The 23,762-nt window shown below is 44.0% G+C and overlaps 1 protein-coding gene across 3 annotated transcripts in view; it reads right to left on the bottom strand.

The window, feature by feature from the left end:
* The window catches only part of FBLN2 (fibulin 2), a 712,640-nt gene that overhangs the window by 206,014 nt on the left and 482,864 nt on the right, over positions 1 to 23,762 (bottom strand). For all 3 annotated transcript variants that reach the window (XM_069643982.1, XM_069643983.1, XM_069643984.1), the window contains exons 5-6: positions 23,113 to 23,299; positions 915 to 1,121 (exon numbers count right to left, since the gene is read on the bottom strand). In XM_069643982.1, the coding sequence (XP_069500083.1) occupies positions 915 to 1,121; positions 23,113 to 23,299 (394 nt within the window). The remainder of the gene's footprint in view (positions 1 to 914; positions 1,122 to 23,112; positions 23,300 to 23,762) is intronic.

Here is a 23,762-nt window from a genome sequence, read left to right as displayed (position 1 = left end):
CATGTGTGAAGTGCAATAAAAGTGGTGAACGGTTTCCCGCTCGCCAGTTACTACACTCACGAAACTGACTCTGGCTGGTTATTGTACAACTGTGATGGAGCCCTTAACACACTGCTGACATCTGTCAGTTACTGTAATAAGGATGAATGAGAATGAATGGGTAGGCTGGGAATGTGACTGAGTAAAAGGGATTTTCAGGCCAATATCTGGTGTTTAGTCATACATGAATCTATGGCCTTAGTTCCTGTGGGCATGCTTGTTGAATTTTAAGAACGTTGAATTATTCCACAATATTAAGAATTTGCATTTTTTAGCTATTAACATTGCATTTTTGCTATTTTTGTGTTTAATATCCCAAGTGTGCAGCAGTTGGACTCCATTACCTGACTGTAGCACTGCTTCCGTCAATCTGGTGATGAAGTAAGCAGACTTTTATTAGGAGGTATAATTAGCCAAATTGTTTATTTAAAAGTCCCATATTGCACAGGCTTAAGTGGCATAGAGCTCATTGGGGACACACAAATAGATGGAACAAATTGGCTTGGTCCTCCAGAGGCAACTATACCTTTGTAGGGAAAAAGTGAGGAGGTTGACATAAGGAATGCAGAAGTGACCCCCCCCACCTCTTTGTACTTCCGATTCAACTCTGCTGACTTTTTCCTAAGGTCCAGCACTCCCACTCCGACCTCTCAGAGAAGGAAATAGCAGCCAACTAGTACAATTACAGTTCTTCAGAGTTCTTTCCGGCAAAGCATCCCTACTCATTCACTACAGTCCAAGCCATCAGCAGTGCAGATCTGCAAAACCCATGCTGCACGTCACCTTATTCGAGTAGCTTTTATTGGATTTAGTACAGAACAGCACATACCCTAAACAAGCTATTCTTTGAACGTGTTCAGACCATTATTTCTCACCTGACTTGCATCTGATCCCATCTTCCTCCATGGTGTATCCCGGGAAACATCCACACTTGTAACTTCCGACTGTATTGATGCACAGATGCTGACAAAGCTGCGCCGGGTAGAGGAGGCATTCATCTATGTTATCCCCAGGCAAAATGTCAGTGCTGTCCTCCTGGTTATCAACAGAAAAGGCTTCGTTGTGCTCCAGTGGACCTGAAACTATGAAGACACCAGGATCAGTTTGTCACATCAGAAGAAAACGCAGCAAAGTTAGTGTAGGACAATATGTATGATGAGATGCACTCTCTGTCAAGACATTGATTTTTCCAAATGGATTGGAATTCATATTAGTACCCGGCGGGGTGGGTGGTAGCCCCCCAGCCAAATTAGATACAAGTGGACATTCCCATTTGGTCTACTATTCACTTGGCAGGGATCGCAAAGACGAATAACCACCAGAGAAGAAGGTCTGACACTGTTAAACGTACAGGATCAAGACGAAGACTCCCCGCAAGCAAGCAGCACAGCCCCCATCGCGAGAAAGAGCCGGGGAGAATGGAAAATGATAAATAGGAGGGGGAGGCGTCCAAGCAAAATGAAATAAAGACCAGCGGCCTGCAGGGAAAGCAGGAGTCAGACTAAGCAGTACACAAGGAGACTTGACAGCGCCAACAGAAACTCGAGAGTACAAGTAACAGGTGTCGGGAGGGGGGGGTAAAGACCCGGCGGTCACTGAAGTCATGTGGAAGGGTTTAGGAGCCCCTTCGAAGTTATCCCTTAGAGTGTTTGAGGGTGTGTAGCACACGGCGGCACGCCTGAGCGATATTAGAGAATCATGCCATCCTCAGGTCAGTTGGGGGAGGGACGGGGGATATGCGCCAGTTGGGGAATGCGAGACACTTGGGGAGGGGAAGGGAAGGTGGGGTTGGGGGATGACCGAGCATAACTCTGAAACTACTAAAGGGAGGAAGGAACCTAAGGGAAGCCATCTAGTCTATAAGAAGCGATGGGGATAAAGATCTTGACACAAAATGTTAGGGGCCTAAACTACCCAGTCCAGCGTAAAAAAGCTGAACACTCCATCAGGCGGGGGCATTCGATATCGTAATGCTGCAGGAGACTCATATTAGAGATAAAGATAAGCAGAAGCTACGCTTAAAGGGATTCAACCAAATGCATCAGGCAAATATGCAAGATAAAAAAGCAGGAGTGCTTATAGCGATCAAAGACTCCTTACATGCGCAGATAAAGTCCACCTGGAGAGACAAACTGGGGAGATCCCTAATTGTGACACTAACAATAGAGGGTAGGCCCCTAACACTGGCCACTGTATACGCTCCCAACTCAGGGCAGGACAGCTTCCTGAGAGATATCCTGGACAAAATAGAACAGCACGCCACAGGAGACATTATATTGGGGGGGGACTTCAATTTGGTGTGGGATCCATCCTTAGATAGATCCGGACCCAGACAACAAGACCAAGGCTTCCCGTCCAAAAATCTAAAGCAGAAATTCACACACATAGGGCTAGCAGACGCCTGCGCAATGGCAATCCTCAACAGAAAAGCTACACGTACTACTCGCACGTACATAACATGGCCTCGAGAATAGATTATATATGGGTCTCAGTGGGGCTCCTGGGTAAAATAAAATAGATAGCGATTGAACCAATCACTCTTTCGGACTATGCTCCCCTTTGGGTAGATATAAATTGGACAAACCACTACCACCGTCTACGGAACTGTCGCCTCCCGGAGGATATTCTTAGGGATCCGGTAATGAGCCAGGTGCTAAAAGAACACATTTTAGAATTCTTAGCTAACAACAACCTCCCCGGTACTAACAGGGACACACTGTGGGATGCCCTAAAGGCGGTTACAAGGGGACATATAATAGCACTCAAAGCACAGAAAGAGAAAACGCACCGCCAATGGGAAAAGGAATTAGAGGGTAAAATAGAGGCGATACAAGAGGAATTGATTCAGACGTCCACCAGAAAACTTATGCGAACGTTAAGACATGTCCAGGGGCAGTTGGAAACACTCAGAACGAAAAAAGCAGAAAAGGCACTATTATATACAAAACATTGGTATTATGTGAAGGCAAAAAAAGCCGACAAACTGCTAGCTAGACAGCTGAGAGGTAGACAGCAGACCCAGACAATAAGAGCCCTAAAAGATGAATCAGGCCAACTTAAAACTCAGACCGCAGAGACAGGTCAGATACTTGGAAGATTTTACCAAAAATTGTACTCCACAGACCACCCGAAAAAGGAACTCCAAGAAGCCTTTCTGCCGGGGTCCAGCTCCCAATACTGACAGAACAAGATAAACAAGCCTTAGAAATGGACATCACCGTAGAAGAAGTATATGCAGCAATTCAGTCCCTTCCGAAAAATAAAGCCCCGGGCCCAGACGGGTATACCGCCATATTTTATAAAACATATAGAGACATCCTCGCCCCGATACTTACATCCCTGTATAACACATTTGGGGAAAAGGGAACATAACCCAAACAATGAATGAGGCAAAAGTGTTAGTGTTTCACAAGAGGGGGAAAGATGAACAACTCCTCACCGCTTACCGCCCTATAGCCTTAATTAATCTGGACGCAAAACTGTACACTAAAATATTAGCAACAAGACTGGCCCCAATGCTTCCAAGGTTAATCCACCAAGACCAATCAGGTTTTATTCCAAATCGCCAGACTCACAACAACATTCGAAGGGTCATACACTTGGTCGAAAAGATAGGCATTAAACAAACCTCAGCTGCATTAGTAGCCTTAGACGCAGAGAAAGCGTTTGACAGAGTAGAATGGTCGTACCTATTCCAGGTACTGCAGAAAATGGGAATGGGCAAGGGCTACATAGATATGGTTAAGGCCAATTACAACTCCCCGTCCATAAGGATAGCGGTAAACGGTGGGTTATCAGATAAGGTTTACCTAGAAAGAGGGACGAAGCAAGGTTGCCCGCTCTCCTCCCTTCTATACGCTATATACTTGGAACCACTCTTGGCAAAAATCAGGGAACTAACGGAGGTCACAGGTATAGAGATGGCGGGGCAGGATCATAAAGTGGTGGCATATGCTGATGACATGCTAGTGGCCTTAGGAGACCCAGAGAAATCCCTCCCACATTATTTAAAGGAAATCATAGAAAGATTTGGAGAGATATCGGGGTTAAAAATAAATAGGCAGAAATCGGAGATGCGGGTCCTGGCAGGGAATAAAGAAAAAATCAGAGCAAAGGCAACAGACTACCAATTGAAAATAGTGACCACTGGCATCAGATACTTGGGAATCACTCTCACCTAGCAAATAGATGAACTATACACCCACAACTACCCTCAAATTCTAGAGAGGTTCAGAAATGATCTGCTAAAATGGAATCCGTTAGTGATCTCATGGTGGGGTAGAATTAATGCAGTGAAAATTACAATACTCCCCAAACTAATGTACTTGTTTCAGGCCCTCCCGATAAGACCCCCTCAGGCTTTCTTCAAGGCACTTAGGAAGGTGGTCTCAAAATACATCTGGCAGAACAAAACCCCTAGAATCTCAAATGCGGTCCTGACAGCACATAGAAGGGAGGGAGAATGCGCTATGCCACACTTCAAGAAATACTATGAAGCGGCCCAGCTTTGGGTATTGAGGGAATGGATCCCGGAACAGGGGGAGAAAATTTAGGAGAGGCAGGAAAGAGCGGTGGCAACAAGATCTACCAGACATCTGTTATGGATCAATAAACGATTCCGACATGATAACACAAACATTAGCGAGATATTGAAGACAACTCTGGGGGTGTGGGACTCTGCTACGAAAAATGAAACCCTGACTAAAGATCCCGCCCCGTTCATGCCTTTGTTTGGTAATCCAGAATTCCCCCCGGGAATGGAAAAAGGAACTTTCCGCAAATGGGAAGAAGCTGGGTGCAAGATGGTGGGAGATATGCAACAAGACCAACAGATAAGGTCATTCGAGAACTGCAAAGCACTATTGAACTTAACAACAAAAGACCGAAATAAATACGAGCAGCTACACCACTGGTTCAGCACCCCACGCATGAAAGAAGCTATGTTTAGGGAGTTGACCCCCTTTGAGACTTATATAATGACACACACTGGTGCCCGCAAATTTGTCTCCAACACATACACATTTATAAATGCCCAAAAGGAACCAACCACATGGCAACACATGGGGAAGTGGGAGAAAACCCTGGGCTACGCACTCCCCAAGGAACGGTGGGAATATATATGTCGCCTGTTGTCAAAATTGACAAGAGCCATTCAAACAAGAGAAATGTGGGTGAAGATCATGGTGCAATGGCACTATACTCCAGAGAGACTGAACTCGATGTATGCTAACTCCCCAAATAAATGCTGGAGGGAATGTGGAGGAAAGGGGGACTGGCGACATATTTGGTGGGACTGCCCAAAGATTGGGCCATACTGGGGAAAGGTCAAAACTCAAATGCATGGAATGTTCCCGGGGACAGAACACCTGGGAGAGGAAATATGGCTAGGGGGCTTTTGGGATTCCAGGGATAAAACGCTAAGCATCGCTCAGAAGAGAAACTTTATGGGCCTCTTGATAGGAGCTTGGTTAGAAATTGCACACAACTGGAAACAGAAATCCCCTCCACAGGTAGTAGATTGGACGCAAAGGGTCTGGACACATCTGACGATGGAACTATTAACCTACAACATCCAAGGGGATCATGGGAAATTCAGAAACGATTGGGGAGTAGTAATGGACTTTCTGCAAACGGATTATAAAGAACAATGGTGTTCGCATACAATAAGGATATTAGACTTATTTACGTGAAAGTGGAAAAGAACTTCCTAGAGAAGACATGAACGGTTAGAGACTTGCTCGGTCTGGGGGCGGGGGGAGTTATTAACATGTTGTAGTTGAAGTTTTTTTTATTTTTATGTAATGATCTTGATTCACCGCACTGAAACTTAATAAAAATATGTTTAAAAAAAAAGAAAGATATGAGCTGAGTTCATGCGACTCACCACTTTAAACAAATACCCACAAAGTTCAATTTAGGAAGGTTAATCTGTTTCATCTAACAGGAAACACATTGGAACAAAGTGGACCTAGTTGGTGTGGTGTTCATTTGGGTAGGTTATTGACCTTGGAATCTGGAGACATTGACCCTAATCTCGAGTTCAGCACTTGACCGAAAAATATGTAATGGTGCTCAAATCCCTTTATGGCACTATGCCTCAAGGTGTACAGATGAAGTTAATGTGTAAGCAAGATGTGTGCAATGGAGTACAACCCCAATTAGATAATCCCTACCACACTTTCTATCCCATTCTGGTGTGATAGTCTATTTTTAAGTAGACCTCACATATCACAATGTCCAATGTAAAATATCTCGTGTTTGAGATTATCGTTCCTACGTTAAATGGTAACCAATAGTGTCTCCTTATGGCCTCCAATTAAAACAAATATACAAACCTTTATACTGGTCTGCCACTATGTGTGGGTTGGGAAGAGTGGCTGATGCGCATTCATGCAATTCATTTTGACCTTCATATATATCAATTATCAATGTGTGTGTACAGGTGTAAAAAGCAATGCAATATAGATTTGAATCACTATCCAGAATGTTCGAATTGCTTGGGCAGTCCTTTGATCTATCTGCAGGATTCACCAGGGAAGAAGGAGCTCATTATTCTTCCAACAATGCATCGATAGTATGTATCAAATAGGACACCTATATAGGCATCAACCTAAACTATCTTCTAATCTCCAAAATAAGGCAAACTAAAACTCATTGCTCAGATGTGGCTGACCTATTGGTGGTGGATGACTCAGACCCACATTTGAGACCTATTGTCCGTCTCCTGGGTCCTGGCAGAATGTAATTTATGTGGCATAAGAGAGATTGAGTGTTTGACATTCGCTTTCTTTCTTTTCTCTTAAGTTTTCATTTTATTTGATATTCAAGCAATGCAAAAATCACAATGAATGAGCACTGGATGGTTTGATGCAACATATGGCAAAACAATCGAATATTATATTCAGCACAAACCCTGTACAGAGAAAATGAACAAAGATGGTGAGTAAAGAAAATGATATACAAAATCCACATATGACATTGTTGACTAGTTAGGAGAACGGAATAATGGTAAGCGTGGTGTTAATTTGGGGCTTTATGTACCCGGTGTCTTGCTCGTTTCTTCAGTATATAGTCAAAGAGTGAAGAAATCCCACAGGTAGTAAAGTTAGAATGAGGGAAAGACCATATAGTTCATGTCAGGGTGACTTTGCAGTTTGAAATAGTGTTGTGGAACCTGAAGATCGCTTACGTGAGAGATTTTCAAGTGTGATTGAGGTAGTGCAGTGGATGGTGGCTCACCAAAGGAAGACACACAAACAAAAGGACAGGACTGAGCTTGTGTAGAGAAGGCGGAAGGAGGTAGGTATGGGAGGCAGCCCTCTGATACCCGTTCACCATAGTTCTGCTCTTCAATTCTAGAGTATGAGTTCTTGGACTCAAGAAAAAAACAACCAAAATTGAGCAAGATTTCCTGAAAACCGAAAAAGTATAAAAATGGGAGGAGTGGAAACGGGTTAAAATTGAAATTAGTAGTTGAAAGCGTTGGTGGAGTGAAAGTACATGTTGGGCATGGGAGGAGTGCCCAATAAAACAAATCAGCAAGTGCATGCTAGTAAACAAACATGGCTGTGTGTGCCCCTAAACTGATCTTGAAGGGGTATGCATTCCTATCTAGGACAGCGTCCCAAAAAAAAACCTAGGAAAGGAGCAACTGATTGAGAAATGACCACTGTGCTAGCCTCCAGGAATATGTGGCATTGATAGGAGCATTTCTATTGGCTCTGCTTTTGCCTTATGTGTGCATAAAGGGCCAACCCTGATCTCTGTTTTATGCTCGGTTTTTAGATTTTTGTATTTTTGTAAGAAGTCATCTTGTTGCAAGTGTGCTTTAAAATTGGTTGCGCTTTTATTGTATTTCATATGTTTGTATTAGATGTGATTAATACATTGTATTGATGTATTTATTTCTATCCAATCAACGCAATCTAATGATGTTGATGAGGACTAGCCTCTACGGTGCTCAGCTTTAGATTTATTGTGAAAGTGGCACATGGCACAGTTATGGGACAATTTAAAACTGACAGGATGGGACACTGGTCGATGGCATGGGATAATAGTATGAAGCAATGTGAAGCATGCAGGGCTGGTTTACTGGAGACAATGCCAAATGGGTATGAGGCCATTTTCCAGGGGAAATGCAGCAGCAATGTACTGAAGGCAATGTGGAAGTTCCATGATTGATATTCTGTAGAAATGTAAAAGTAGCGTGCCGCAGAGTGAAGGGGACATGACACTGTCATCTTCTTGCAATGCTCTGTATAGCCCGCAACGCCAATATATTTATTTTTCCGAAAACTCAAATAAATAATTATCTGCACAAGAAACTGGCGCAGTATAATGTCTGAGTTTTTGGTAAACTAATATTCACAGGTGGTTCAGTTGGCTTATTTACCACCTTTTTCAGTAGGACGCGACAGCAAATTAAGTGGACATTCAACCTATAAATAAGTACGAGAAACTACTTTGAGAGGTTTATGGATCTAGTGTCGCCACAACCGAGCAGCCCCTCAAAAGCCAACGTATTGTGAAAGAATTGCCAATATATTTAACACTGTTGAAACTGAGTTGACATTTTTCTGAGGCATATTGATTTTCTAGGGGGAGTGTAGCCACTACCATGGCAGTGTTCTTCAGTGGGTTAACATTATGTTTGGGGGGTGGGGCGTTGGACAAAGTGAAACTGGCCTGACAAACGCCTGTAGGTAATAGTGTTATGGCTCAGTTAAATCTGGCATGGCCCTTTTCTGGGCTAGTCTGAAAGTGGCATGGTCATTTTCTGGAGGCAATGTGACAACGGAATTGTAATTTCCTTTGGAAATAAGCATGAAATGCTTAAAGTGGGAAACAATTAATTGCATTCACCCTAATGAGCCGCCTGCGCCGTTTGCAAGAAACCCATCACACACAATGTCATCATCCCTAACCAATAATTGATTATCTCAAGTGTAAATGGGTGTATATATGGAACGTACAGTTAATACATCCGTCTCACAAAAAATGTATGGAACTGTCAGCGTATGTTTTCTCCTCTCAATGCTCCAAGCTCCTTCAGTTCTTTCAACTGGTTTTTTGTATCATTCATAATTGTATTTAGTTTATTTATTTACAAGGTTTTCATAATGCATGAACACTGCCTAAGGACAGTAGCACAAAATAATTGAAGTAACATCCATCTTCTGGACCGGAAAACTACAGATTTGCTGGTGGGGGTTCACTGATTTACCTCCAGCCCAGAGCTCGAGGTAAATCAGGCTACTGCCGGCAAAAAAACAGCTGGTATTTCCAGCAAAAACAGACAGTATTTCCGGCACCTGTCCCCTCCATGGAATGGGGATTGACTGCCCTTTCCGCCACCTTTCATATCCCAGTAATTCCGGGAAATCAGACGGCATAAACGGTAGGTCAGTGTGCTGGAATATCGGCGGGATACCAGCAAACGTGTAATGAGGGACATATTTTAGCTGATGGGTCAAGAATTCCAACACTACACATTGACATCTCATGTTTCTGCAGGGTTATGCATGGCATGCTTTACAACACATGGTAAGAATTGATTGACTCAATATTTTACTTATTTGTGCATTTTAGTTTGGGTATTTGCGGAGCACGGACATAGTTATGGAAAGCAATAGAGTGCTCTCTAAGTTAAAAGCATATTTTAGAGGGGGGAACAGACATTTAGACATAGGGCCTCATCACGAGTCTGGCGGTAACCCTTAAATGTGGTGGTAGAGCTATTACCGCCGCATTTAAGGGTCTGCCAGATCATGGCCTTGGCGGATTTCCCCCCAGCTATAAGCTCGGGGGAAATCCGCAGCAAATTTGACGATTTTGGGTTTCATTACCGCAGGCGGGAAATCTGCCTGCGCTAATAGTGCAAATTTTCCCCATTGGGCCCAATGGGGAATGGGCACTAACCGTTCCGCCAAACCCGTGATCTGGCGCTAATAGCGCCGGGTGGTTTGGCGGTAGGGCTAATAGCGCCGGCGCTAATAGCGCCGGCGTTACCGCCCAACTCGTGATGAGGCCCATAATATATATTGCTGGCATATTATTTAGGCTACTAGGTCTTTCTTAACATTTCCACTTTCTGATGAACATGTAACAGTGCTCACAGGAGAGGTGGAGAGGGTACGGCGGTTGGGCTGTGGTTCATCAGGAGTGATCCTGAGATTGGTTAGTTTGATCATCTTCTTCTCACCCTGCAAAAGACATCCTCATATTTGGGGATGTTTGTTACAGGGTGTGAAGAAAGCACACCTTGAAAAGGAGAGTCTTGATTTCTTTTCAGAATTGCATGTGAGTGAGTGGGCATAAGTATGAGGTTGAATGGTGCAAGGTTCTGCAGTCTGTGGATGTAGATAGAACATTTCCTGTTTCCGGTCTCTTTCTTTGCATTTCTGCTGCTTTAAGCTTGTCCAGGCCCTCACTTCTGGTGACGTGTTGGCTTTTAGATATGGTGATTTTGTTTGCCAGGCAGAAGGGAGGGGCAAGGTGACAGCTTTGTTTATCATCCAGCTGGCTTTGAAGATTGTGGCTGCTTTTAGGGGTAGCCACAGAAAATTAGTGAGTTAGGGAGTATGTTTCGGTTTGTTGTCTGTAATCACCTCATGTACCTTTCTTGAGCTTTAAATACTGTGTCCTATGTGTATCATGAGACACTCAGACAAGTTCTAAACACAACCAGTTCACTTTACCACAGGACCGACTGTAAATGCCGAAGGTATCCTGCCCCCTGGCTGTCTTTGGTATAGCTCTATATTGCTTAAAGCCTGGGTTTTCACATAAGAACACAATGCACGAAGTAACTAACCAACTACCTAACTACCAGACCAACTTACTACTTAACCCAGGGTTGTCCAATTCCAGGCCATGAGGGCGGGATCCATGCTGGGTTTTCAGGATACCCCTGATTAATATCCATGAGATAAATTTGCATACGATTCTAAATGTATGCACATTCTTCCTCTTGAATATTAATGAGGGATATGCTGAAAACCCATCAGGTTTCTGGCCCTCGAGGCCCAGAGTTGGACAACCCTGAATTAACTTAACAAATGACCTAAAATGCCAACTGCTTAGCTACTGAACTACATAACAATCAACTGCTTTCCAAATTATATATACAACCAATTCTACTCCATACGTATCTCCAACCACGCAGAGCACGGCTTGCTGGGCACTGCAAAGAGGGCAAATGCGTTGCATTTAAAATACACGACACAGCTTTTCTGCATCATGCATTTGCTAGTAATCCTTGTTCATTAGTTGTAAATGATGTCGTACATACCGTATGCTGTTGAGTGGGATATCTGTTAATGAATATGGAGGTTTTAATTTCTCTCACTGCATCTTTAAAAACGCATCTATATTCCACTACTAATGGAGACGAATACTTTACTATTCGTCAACTCTCATAGTATAATCTGAGCAAATGTACTTCGAGCATTCAACCGGAAGTAATTATACTTGCTAATGCCAAAATGACTATTACTTGGAGAGCGAGTCAATAAATCGTGGGCTGCTTGCGTGTAAACTACAATTAATGATGTGGATTTACTGCGTCCATTTCTCAAGCGCTCGAGACAAGGTTATTATAGGGGAATCCATCACTTAGTTCTAGAACACAATCAATGCTAAATCGCGCTGCATTTGCTCACAATAGTAAAAGGAGAGGCATGGCTTCTTGAAGTCCAGCTAATAATGTTTGCGATAAAGCTAATATGGTTTTATTAGCCAGCCACTTGCAGAATTGTGGGACGGGACAATTGTATCCATCGAAACAGAATATCTATGGCCTGAAGGAAACTCCCTTCTTGCACCCGAGGAGCAATCCTCTGCAGCGTCTCTATCTTGAATGTAGGTTTGACGCCAATTGCTACCACTCCTCTCTGGAAGATTTTTGTGACTCTCCGATTCATACCATACTAGAGGACCGGAAGAAGAAGGGTGATCATAGTTGGCGCTCCTTTTTTGACACTTTTGACCTGAAATGATTAAACATGAAGGAGCAGGGGCCCACTGTGCTGGCAAAAACTTGGACTGATGGCAAGGTTGGCACTTGTATTGAGTATGCATTTGTTGAGGCTTCCAAGTATTGGTGCTATAGCCCACTACATAATTGGTTTTACCACCATTAGCTGATCACGCTCTTAAAAGGTGGTCACAGTCTCTGCCCAAACCCCAGTGGAGCAAACGTACCTGCATTTCTAAGGAGGTAACCTCTCAGGGCACTCCGATCCTTTGGACCTATTCGAATGTTAAGAAATTCACACTATCGATCTGTGCCAGTCAGCATGATCCTGTTGACCTACTGACAACTAACAAATGGGATATTGGACATATAATGGATGGGTTTGCAACCAGGTTAAGATTATCTCAATCTCGAGTTTGCCATCCTAAATCTAATTTGGGGGTGTTTGACCTGGCCATAAATTTAAGGAAAAAGGTTTATCGCAAGGCCATTGCGGCCCTAAAGAGTTGCTGTTTGATGTCAAGGGTGGACAGGGAGTCCCAAATGGATTCCCTCTTCACTCGTTATAAGAACTGGATGAAACAGTACAAATGTACGGTGAATAATGCCAATTGGAAACTTTTGTTCTCCCTCTTGAAGGGAAACAACAGCAAACAATTCTGTCCTGATACAGGAGATTCCTGGTCAGGACAGCATCCTTGGAATCTAACCCCATCCCCGACTCGGCCTAGTTTGATCACATCATCGAGCTCTATTTTGACCAGAATACAGCCCCTTTAATTTAGCTAACACCCAAGATTTTAGTATCGCTATGCAGGGCTTTGAAATTTAAGATATACTAGAGGTTATTTTTAAACTTAAGGCCTCTAGGGCTCCAGACCCTGATATGGTAGCTAATGTTGTGATAAAAGCCCACCCTCATTGTTGGGCTGCCCTGTTAAAGCAATGGCTTGACAGGATATTTTTGCTGGGAACTATACCTACGAGCTGGAGGGAGCCCATCCGGGTGCCGGTATTTAAAAAGGGATACAATATGGATCCCTCCAACTATCGCCTTCTAGTGATGCTAAATTCCAGTGCAGATATATTTTCCTTACTGCTGTTAAGAAAACTAAATAAGTGGGTAGAGGAGAAAGAGTTACTAAAAAAGTATCCAACAGGCTTTAGGTGTGGATACAGTACTGTGTAATCGAAGAAAGACTTCAACGGTCGAACTACAAATTATATCTGTGTTTTATCGATTACTCCAAGGCCTCTTGTTTCATTTTATGGAGTAAACTTGAAAATTGGGGCTTGACTCCCGATTGCTCCACCTTATAAAGTTACTTCACACAGAGACGACAATCGCAGTGCAGATACGTCAAGACGGAGCTATCACTCGACCCCTTAAAAGCAACAAGGCCATAAGCAGGTGTGTATTGGCACCCCTGCTGTTAAACATCTATGTTTCAGACACGGAGGAAGCACTTTGCTCTTGTCTTAACATCCCACCCAGGCTTGGAAGGGAGCCTCTACGGTGGTTGGCATTCGCCGACGACACAGTGCTCCTTGACCTTACCCCTATAGGGCTACAACACTCCATGAACGCCCTAAATGATTTTGTTGCTGTAAATAACTTGAAGATAAATCCTGCAAAATATAAACTTTTGATCATTGGGGATAGGCCAAGAAACAAACCTCCCTTTACTTGGAAATTGGCCAATGAATCGAATCTTTGGACATTGTAAACAGCTACGCATATCTTGGTTACCCAATACAACCTTGCCCAGCGATCCGCTGCTATGGCGACTTCATCGAGTCTTGAGAAAATGGATGGTGATTAAAACATTGATTGCCAGGAATGGTGGATTTAACATAGAAGGCCTCCTTAATAGGAAGAGTATTATTCTGGGCCCATTTTATGGGCAGGAGGCTCTGTCAACAACACACGCTGCCTGGCTGGAAAAAATAGAGGGAAAGCTGTTGCAATCGATATTGGGTGTTCTCAAGGTTGAGGCCTTAAGACTCAAGCTTGGTTTGCCCTCCATTAGATCCTTATGGTTACTCCAGCGTACCAAGCTCTATTCGAAGCTTTGTACCGACACAGACACTTTGTTGGGATTGGTAGCATTGCATATCACAGATGAGGTACTGAATCGATGTGTGCAAGAATTGCAAACCCCAGGGATATCTCACTTAAATAATAATAATAATAATTTAGCATTTATACAGCACTTCGAACCCTCATGTATCTGAGGGCTGCTTATTATTACCCACAGTGTGTGGTGCTCATTTATCGACCTCGGAAGAATGAAAGGATGAGTTTGGCCCTGCCGAGATTCGAACCTGCATCGGGTTCTGAGATGTTAAATCGAGCACTCTACTCGCTGTGCTACCAGATTGACTGAGAATGAGATTGGTTTATCTTTAGAAGACACTCTCACTTGACCAAACGTGTATGCAGCATTAAAAAACAAAACAAGCGACTGGGATTGTTGTGTAAATGTGAACAAGCTCCAAAGTAAGAAAAGATTTGCAGAATATTGTACCCAGGGTTTTGCAATTCATAGCCCCTGGCGTAATCATGCTCCTCTAAGTTGTAGAGATGTATTATGGGTTCCATGTAATAATGTCGCCACATAAATATCGCCATACAAAAATATCGCCGAAAAATAGTCGTTTTTTGTGGCAACATTATTGCATGGAACATGCGGGGGACACCCCCGCAAGCCCCCAATTTTATTTATTTTTTTTAATTCTTTTTTTTTTGCCCCTGTCACCATATATTTGGTCACCCAAATAATATTGCCACAACATTTTCCCGGCGATATTATTTACGGCGACCATATACAATATTATTACCTGATACCGTATTATGTGCCTTTACTTCAACATTCTCCCTACTAACGAGTATGTAGGGGCTTGCACTGGTGCGGCACCTAACGAGAGATGTGCCATTTATGCCATCTCACAACTCAAATCTCACAAGTGAAACTGGTCGTCATGGTTTGACATTGTGCCCAGTGTTAAGGGTTTACTATCAGAAGGGCTGCTCTCATTTTTTAACCAATGAGGAGAGCATCCTTACCGACCAGTTTTGGAGCACGATTATTGGGGGGGACCAGTCTTTGGTCATCAAGGCCGCAGCTCTTCCTGTGTGGAATGAAGCATTGACACTTTGCGAAGCTGTACCTTAGGAGCTCTGGGAACTGGTGCTGATTATAAGTCGTGGTAATGGGACTATGGAGTGCCAACAGAATATCACGTAAAAATGCAGAGTTGCGATGATTTTCTTTTTAATTATCCAAAAAATGAACTTTTGCAGAAATGTATTTGAACAAATAACTTTGTTGATTATTGTGGATGGTTTTGAATGTTTATAATTTGTTCTACAATATGTACGCTTCGGATATTTGAACTTGTGTTTCTTGGATGATTAATGTGGGTGTTTGTATGGTGCAAAAGGTTTAGCCAAATGCCCTTTAATAAAAAAATAAAAGAATGTAGGTTTGGCCACATATCTGTGGAGGCCCCTGAAATCATCACTAACCAGAAACTCTTCAGTAAGCCAACCCCCTGAGACTGTACCAGGGCAAAGGAGGCACTGTGGGCTCAAGCAAGTGGAGGAGCCAGAAAGTATATGTTGTATGCCATCTAGCAACTCTGCAACCTAGGGATCGAATGACCATGTGGGCCATTTTGTTTAACAAATAATTCAGTTGCACACACCCCTCAACCCCGTCTGCCCTCTTCCGACCAGCCGTATTTCTGCACCTTCTACAGGGGACTTAACCGTGAGGATTTATGATCCGCCTTCTTCCTCATTGTCCACCCTCGCCCTGCCAGGATGCAAACACAGGCTGCCCAAGTCTGAGGAACACTGAGAGCAGGAGGATGCCTTGGCCTTACAACAACGCTTCTTCAAGTGCATCTTCACCTTAAAGACCTTATGATATAATATGATATGGTATTTTATTTATATCGCGCTCGTACGACAAGGCAAGGGAGGGGAACAGGGCAGAAACAAAAACAGCGATCTTACTAGGCCCAGTGACATTGAGAACGCGCAAGTGCATGGAACTTAGCCTCCAATAAGTTCCACCGAAATGTATTCAAAGGGCAGTTTTTAAAGCAATCACCTTCTGTGAGCCTTTCATGTGCCTATCCCAAATATGCGGGTGACGCCTGCCTGAATCCCCCGCTTGCATGGCCACTGCAGCAGTTTGAACCCCACCAAAGTCTACATCCACCAGAATTTTCTCTTGAAGCACACATTCTACAAAGTGCGTGCACAGTGAACCTCCTCCAAGACTGCCTTGCCCTGTTTCGGAAACCCTCCCAAGACTCCGAGCAGCACTGGAAGCAAACGTGTTTGTTCTAGGAGGCAAATGTGCCCCGCATAGGATTTGATAACCATCGACAAGCAACCCAGCAAGGTGGGCAAAATGGGATCAATCTCTACCACAGTCAGCAAAGAAGCTTCGGCCCTGTTCATCGAAAGATAAAGCTTGGACATAAACCAAGGCAGATAGATTTGCTCAGAGTCCCTTGTTTTGGACAAAATGTGGGGGTTGGGTGACCAAGGAACCAGATTCCTCATCAGCACCCAGGTACACATGCATGCTTAAATGATTGCTTCCTCCCAGCCCACCTCATGACAAAGTCCACAGACTCCCAGCCGTAGCAACACAGAAAAGCAGCAGGACACCAGATCCGTGCACCGAGAAGTCTAGTCACAAAATGGCAATTCTATAGAGCCTTAGAAATGGTAATGGCGCCACACACCTGGAGCTACTCCTCAATTCCTGCAGCACCTGCAAGCAATCAGGGAAGTAGCCCAGTGGGCACTCACCAAGACGGGGAATCACCCTTTGCAATATCACCAGAAAGGGACACTAGGCTCCCCCTTCAAATGATGGGTACAGCATGGCACTGCAGTGGTGTTCACCCTGGGACTAGTGGCACCCCCTCCCTGCCCGCTCAGCCCAAATCACATTATCATCCAAATCACATCAAGCAGGAAATCAGGCAACAGAGTGTGAAAAGCACCCAGCCCGGCAACCACCACAACACATGAGTTGAGGCCGCAGACCTTACCTGCACCCGAGCGGGAAACTCCCCAGCTCAGGCGAGACATCTGACCTTCATACTGCACAGCTCATAACAGAGAGAAGGGCCACTCCCCATGATGAAACATCTGGACTGAGCCCACCCACTTGGCCCTTAATCCACACAGCCACAACTCATCAGAACTCAAAAGGTCAAGAGGGAACAATACACTCAGTTACCTCTGTCCAGTGTGGGGCAATTACCCACCCTGAACCCGATGACATATGCACATACCACGCAGCACCTGCAACTGCGAAAGAGCGGCCTGGTGTCTTCCACACCTCAAACGAGCTCTCTCGCTCAATAGGGAGCCCAAGAGTGTACATGCACAATGCTTTCCCCTCCCCTCACCCATGCACAGGGGAGAGTACACACAAAAGGCGCCAATTCTTCCTCCTAAAGCCCGGTAGCGAAAGGATGTGATGCCTGCCCTGGCAGCATGACCAGCATGACCGGAAGCTAGTATATCGCCTGAAGGTAGAGGCAAAAAGTTCAATTTGAGGAAGAAAAGGGGCATGGAGGCAATGACAGAATAGATGCAACCAGCGCTAGAGTGAACTACTGTGCCAATGCCATAGTGGGGAGTAGTGGAGTGGTGTGTGTGATGTCATAGATGTTGAAACAACAGCAAGTGTTTATCTAGTGGTCTCTGCGATTGCTGTCCCACTTCATGCTGGAATCCCCGTACCTATCCATACTTTGTAGTAAGGGGTGAACATTAGAGTGCATTCTTGACCATGCCCCAGAGTAGTAAGCGGTATGTGGCAGGTTTCTCCTGCACCAATAGCTAATTGTCTCTTGGCCCTGAGGGCTGGGGTTTAAGTGAGTGGCCTGCTATGTAGATAAGACAACATGCATTTGTTGGCATCTTTCCATAACGCGCCACCTCGTTTTACGAGTTCAGTACTTCTCTCACCTCAGCAGAACCATTTTGAATGATACCCCTTCCTCTATGATTCGGTCCAGCTAAATTGATCTGCCACAGAATGTTTGGACTGCTGTGGCTTGCTGGCACACTACTCTTTCATGGAGGCTATTCTGCATCTCCTACTTCTCTTCATTTGGTGTACACACTGCTCTCCTACCCAGCTGGCCTTTCTTGGCCCAAAGCCTTCCCACTATTCATCTAGCACTATTTTGGAGGAGTGGTCAATTCCAGCCCTTTTCCTTTGAGCCCATCCACTGCCTGGTAAACGATCACAAGGTGCCGTGATCCCTATTTGACCTTCTGAACTATGCACCTCGTCCCCAACTGAAAATGGTTGCTCGCTCAGTCCTTCTCTGTCAATCGTGTTAACGCCTTCAAGATCCTTTGTTCCTCTACCACTCACAAGATCTAGAATACTGTTTCTGATGCCATTTTGTGTTGTTTGGATGTAGTGGCCTTGTAATTCTGCTTTTTGTTTGCTTGTGTTCATGTAATTCTGCCTTGTTTCGGTTATTCGAGGCTCTTCAACAATGTGTTCGGCCGATATTGGCTTCACAAACCCACTGTCTTTGCTAGTGGTCCTGTAAACTTGACTTTGGTCACTAGTAGCTTTTCCTGGAAGGCTGTCTACCTTTCAGCTGTTAGTGCCCCTTTAATGCTGCATAGCTCTCAACTCAAACACTTTTGGAGGGTGTCACCCGCCTTGTAAAGGGCTGACTCACCCGCCAAGCCTCCTGCACGCCCATTCATTCCAATGGGCGTCTCACCCGCCAAAAACAAAATCGGGTGATTTCACCCGCCTTTGCAACACAAATGGTTGAGAGCTATGATGCTGTATGTGCTTGCTAGTGGCCATACAATGCTGTCTCTACTTGTTTTCTGTTGCTAGTATTCCCTCCTATTAACTACTGCCATCACACACCACTACTGTAGCATTCATACACATCTGGCTTGACTGTTACTTGCTTCCCTCTCCCTATCATTCTCTCAAAGCCTCCAACTCCCTTTTGACAAATACCCTCCACCCTCCATGCCACCTCCCTTACCACCACCCCACATCTCAACCCCCGTCTTTCCATAACCCACAAGATACTACTAAGTTGGCAAACCTGCTGTACATTCATATATCCAGCTTGGCTTCATTCATTCTGCCTTGCTCCTATAATTCTTGTCTGAATGCTTCATAGTAGACACCGTACTACCTAGCCTTAAGAATAATTTTGTTCACTCTAACTGCAAACACGACCAGCATATGTCCCTCCTACCTCACTATTCCAAACTTCTGGAGCATGTGGTCTTCAACAACAACACAGGTTACCTTGCTCTGTGACCATTCCTAATATTGGTTCCATAGTCATTACTCTCAAACTTACTGTCCTCTGCTCAGCTCTCCAAACTCTTCTCTTTTCATTGCTTCCTGGATGCCTTCACTGATTTTGACACTTTAAACCACCATTGTCCCCTGAAAAGCCTCTCTAATGTAGGATTCCATGACATTCTCTCCTACCACATTGGTTGTTCCTTCTCCATATCCTGGAACAATTAATCCTTTAATCCTAACGTGCCCTCACTGCTCCTCATGCTCTACTCCTCCACCTTATGAAAACTCACTGCTTCCTTGCTGAGCTTTCTTCTTCTCTTCCATCAGCCCTGAACTATCCCTAGGGATTTCCAACTGCATCACTACAATCCAATCCAATTCCAACTGGACAGTGCTTTGTTGTCTTCTGGTTAACTCCTCTAAGAACAAAGTCATCTATTGCCCCCCCCCAACACTGCTGCACAAATTATTTTTCCTCTAACCTCACACCCTATCGCAGTGGAAAGCAACCTTGGGTCCTCTTAGGAAGGAATCAAAAGCTCCAACACCTTATCACCTTCACAGCCACTGCTGCTGGGATCAATCTGTCGCATCCGCAACCACTATTCCGCTAAATCTCGGATCTCCACCCTAGTGCTCATTTTCCTTGTTACAGTTGAACCCTCCTCCTCAAACCCCCTCTCCTTCTCCTTTGCTACCCATGACAAATTCCTCACCATCACAATCTGCCAATCTGCACCCTCTGAAATCTCCCAGCTCCTCCACCACATCTACCCACTGCCTCCATGCCAATTGGCTCACATGCACTATGAGTAGGAGTCCATCTACACATTCCTACTGGTTATATTTCAATTGATGTATGGCCTTGGCGCCAAACCTAATTGTCTCCATCTTTTTGTACTCACCTCCTGCCATCCACAATCTCTCTACCCCTTTCCTGGCCTGACTTGCGCATTTTCTCGTTTCTGCTCTTTCTCCCACCTCGCCCCCTTGAACTGGAATGACTTTCGCATGAGACATCAAAACTACACCAACCTTCACTCATTCAAATCAGCCTTAAAGCTCCATCTACAATATCTCGAGGGAGCACCTGCTATCTCAAATAACAGTAAGGGACCTCATTAAGACAGTTCATAGACTAACAGCTCTCTGTGATGACATTCACTTCCCATCAAAATATCTTATATGTCTCTTTTTCTTTTCTTTTGTCTCTGGTTTATGTTTTGCTAACCCTAGATCATTAACTTGTCATGTACCCAATGTTCGCGGCTCAAAAATCTCATTTAAGACAGGTTGCTTGCAGGACTGCCCAGTATGATGGAATACAAATACAATGTTTATTGTAATATGCAATTTTTTTTAAATTAAGAGGACGGTTGTTTGGGAGAATTCTCTGTTAAGGCTAATTTCCCAAACCGAGTGAGTCCCCCAGCAGCTTTGCTGGATTTTTGGGGTTTAATTTTTTTCTCCTGCTAAGAGTGAGACTCTTAGACATGATTTGAGAATGTCCTTTGACTTTGTAATGTGTTTTATGGGCTATGGGGTCTTTTACTCCATAGGGCTTCACGTGTTTTTGGTATGTGTGTTACACAGCACCCTCAGTGCAGTAACACAGGGGTGTCATAGTGACCCCCAAACATAGACTCCATACCCTGGGACTGACTACTGTCCCCCAGGGCATGTAAAGTCACCATTGGATTTACTAGTCTGAAATTGTGAACAGAACCAGTACAAACCATCATATTTTGGAAGTACTGGTGGGGGTAATTCGATTGCCCCTGGGTCTGTTTTCCAAGGGGGCACTGCCTAGTCCCCCCTTGTCGAGTTTCTCGGTGTTGGCAGTGGATACCACGCAAAATATTCCACCAGTCCCGTAAATCCTTGACCCTCTATCCTGGGGTGACCTTGGACCTGTTAACATTACCTTTCTAACTTGATCCAACCTCTTTTGATTTTTCTGCAAAGACTTTGAGTGCATTTCCACTGTGTGATCTTGGGCACATTCTGCCTTGCTCTCTCCAAGAGTGGGCCTGGCCTATGAACGTTTTGCTCTACAGTAGACCCTGCCTTTCTTGACTTGCTGTGGTTTCTTAAAAGTGTTGGTACTGTGTGTTTTTCCTATTTCTGCCTTTTCTCCCCCTTTTTAAACAAATTATTGGAGTGCCATCTACGGTTACGCGCTCACCTCTGTTTTGCTAAATAAGTGGTGTCTTAACCTAGACTTGTCGAATAATTAACTAGGGAGGTGTATATACTTATAGTGACTGTGTTTGAACTTGCTTGACATATTAGTGGCAATGTATTTTTACAAGTGTGTTATTAAATAAATAATTATATACTTTTATACCAAAGCTCTGGTCAGTGTTTGCTTGTGGTACTGTATTTTTCAGCCCTATTGTGTATACTCTATATACTGCCTAACTCTTCTTGAGAGAAGTCTGACTGCTCAGCCATAGCTACCAGGTAAATCTGGGTGGTGCAGACTGCTACCAATTGGGTTTACTGATAACTCCTGTAGACTTAAACTTTTAGCAGTGGTCCCTAAGGGAACTGCACAGGTTTCTGCCTAACAACGGGTTAGCTGATGGAGCACTAAATGTCATTTAGCTGGTGTACACAATACCAAAACTAATGGGAACTAGGGCACAACAGTCATCACTAGGAAACTGAACACCCTTTTCTGTTCCTTTTTACGCTTGAGATGAGAAGAGCTGAAAATGGGCTGGAACCCTGACCTATATCTTATGACAACCTGAACACCCTAGTTAACTGTAAAAAAAAGGTACATTTGCACCCCTTAATTCAGAAGTGCAACGGTTGTGCAATCATTATGTGACCCCCTCAATGCGGCTTGAAGACTGCCATTCCTCCCCCATCTGCCAAAACCAATCCTTTTTACCCATCGGCGTGTCATTTTCAATTGGCGGAAATGGCAGGAGGCATTAACACTTTGCACTCTAAAGTGCAAAAATGGGTGTTAACATGGAACTGCCAGATTGAACACATATGTATGCACTTCGGAGTGCAAAGAACCAAAACTGCACAGAGCGGGATCAAGTGCACGTAAGTGCACACGTTGGTGGTCGCCACCATGCACTTTAGACTTAATCAAAAAGTATATTTAATTTGCAGTAGCAGGTGGATTTTGCGGTAACAAACTCCACATGTAGTGTTGGTGCTTTCCTTTATGCTATGAGCAACTAACTGCTCCAGTTCATAAGGCACAATGCAGAGTGCCTTACAATGTATTATCCATGTGCTAGATCGATTGCGCAGGTTGCCTTTAAAAAAGTCAATAGTACAACTTACATTAATTCGTACTTAAATTGTCATGACAGTGTTGAAAATGTTTTGTAAAAGCTGTTACTAACGTTTGCATTAGTACTTAAATAATACCCGGTAAACATTCACATTCAATTTCCAACAAAAGATGTATTCATGTTTAGCAACCAACACATTTTTTGATGTAAAATGTACTATTGATTTTTTAAAAGGTAACTTGTGCAACCACTCTGGCACATAGGTACATCATGGGGCCTGATTTACAAAGCGTTTTTCAATGGGATTGCACCATTGTAAAACGCTTTTGTGAATCAAACCTGTAATATTCTCTTAATCAAAAATGAGCCACTCTTTGGTAAAAGACAAAAATCACGTGAAGCTTAAAATCATCTATCGTCAAATTTGTGCTTTTTCACCAGCTGTGTTCTTCCCAGGATTCAAACATTGGAACCCATTTCCTCCGGAAGTTGAAGGCTTTACCTTTTTCCGGTTTGCTTGTTGGCTCGGGCTCAGGCTGCCTTTTAAGTCCCGGGGCTATCAGCTGATCTTCTCCCTCGCAGCAGGACAGCATCACTTGGTTGCAGGGATAGCCCAGGTTTGGGTTGGACTCACAGGTCTGCCCCTCGCTTTTGACCTTCAGCCCAAGAGTACAACAATCACAGCATTGCTGCAGAAAGAAAAGGAGAGGATAGACAGGTTGATTGGCGGCACGCCCTACACATTTCAGCCTTTCACAGCAACACATGTATGAACGCAGGCACATTGCTTCATTGGAAGTTGACAAGGTGTTGGTCATGCCAACCAAAAATGTAAACAAAAGAACGGTGTTGCAGGGTAAGAGTGCAGTGGGTAATAAGCCAGGTTTGACTAAAGTTAGTGAGGAGAGATCCTACAGGGGTGGGGAAGGAGGGAATTAGGAAAGGTAAACAATAACCTGCATTTAAATGTGATAATCATGGCAGGTGCCTCTTTTGGTGACTGCCACCTTGTCAGTGACCTATAACTTTAACTCCTTTCATAGCTGAAAGGATATGATAAATTATCATGAACGAAAAAACTAGTTTTGGGTTTTATGTTGTTATGCTAGAATGTTTTGTGCAATGCGCCGAATCACCACCATAGCGGTTTCA

This window comes from Ambystoma mexicanum, chromosome 2p, assembly GCF_040938575.1.
Source record: "Ambystoma mexicanum isolate Mex_15411 chromosome 2p, UKY_AmexF1_1, whole genome shotgun sequence".
Taxonomy (NCBI): Eukaryota; Metazoa; Chordata; class Amphibia; order Caudata; family Ambystomatidae; genus Ambystoma; species Ambystoma mexicanum.
Note: the sequence above shows the minus strand (reverse complement) of the source record. Positions and strands in the feature narration are given on the sequence as shown.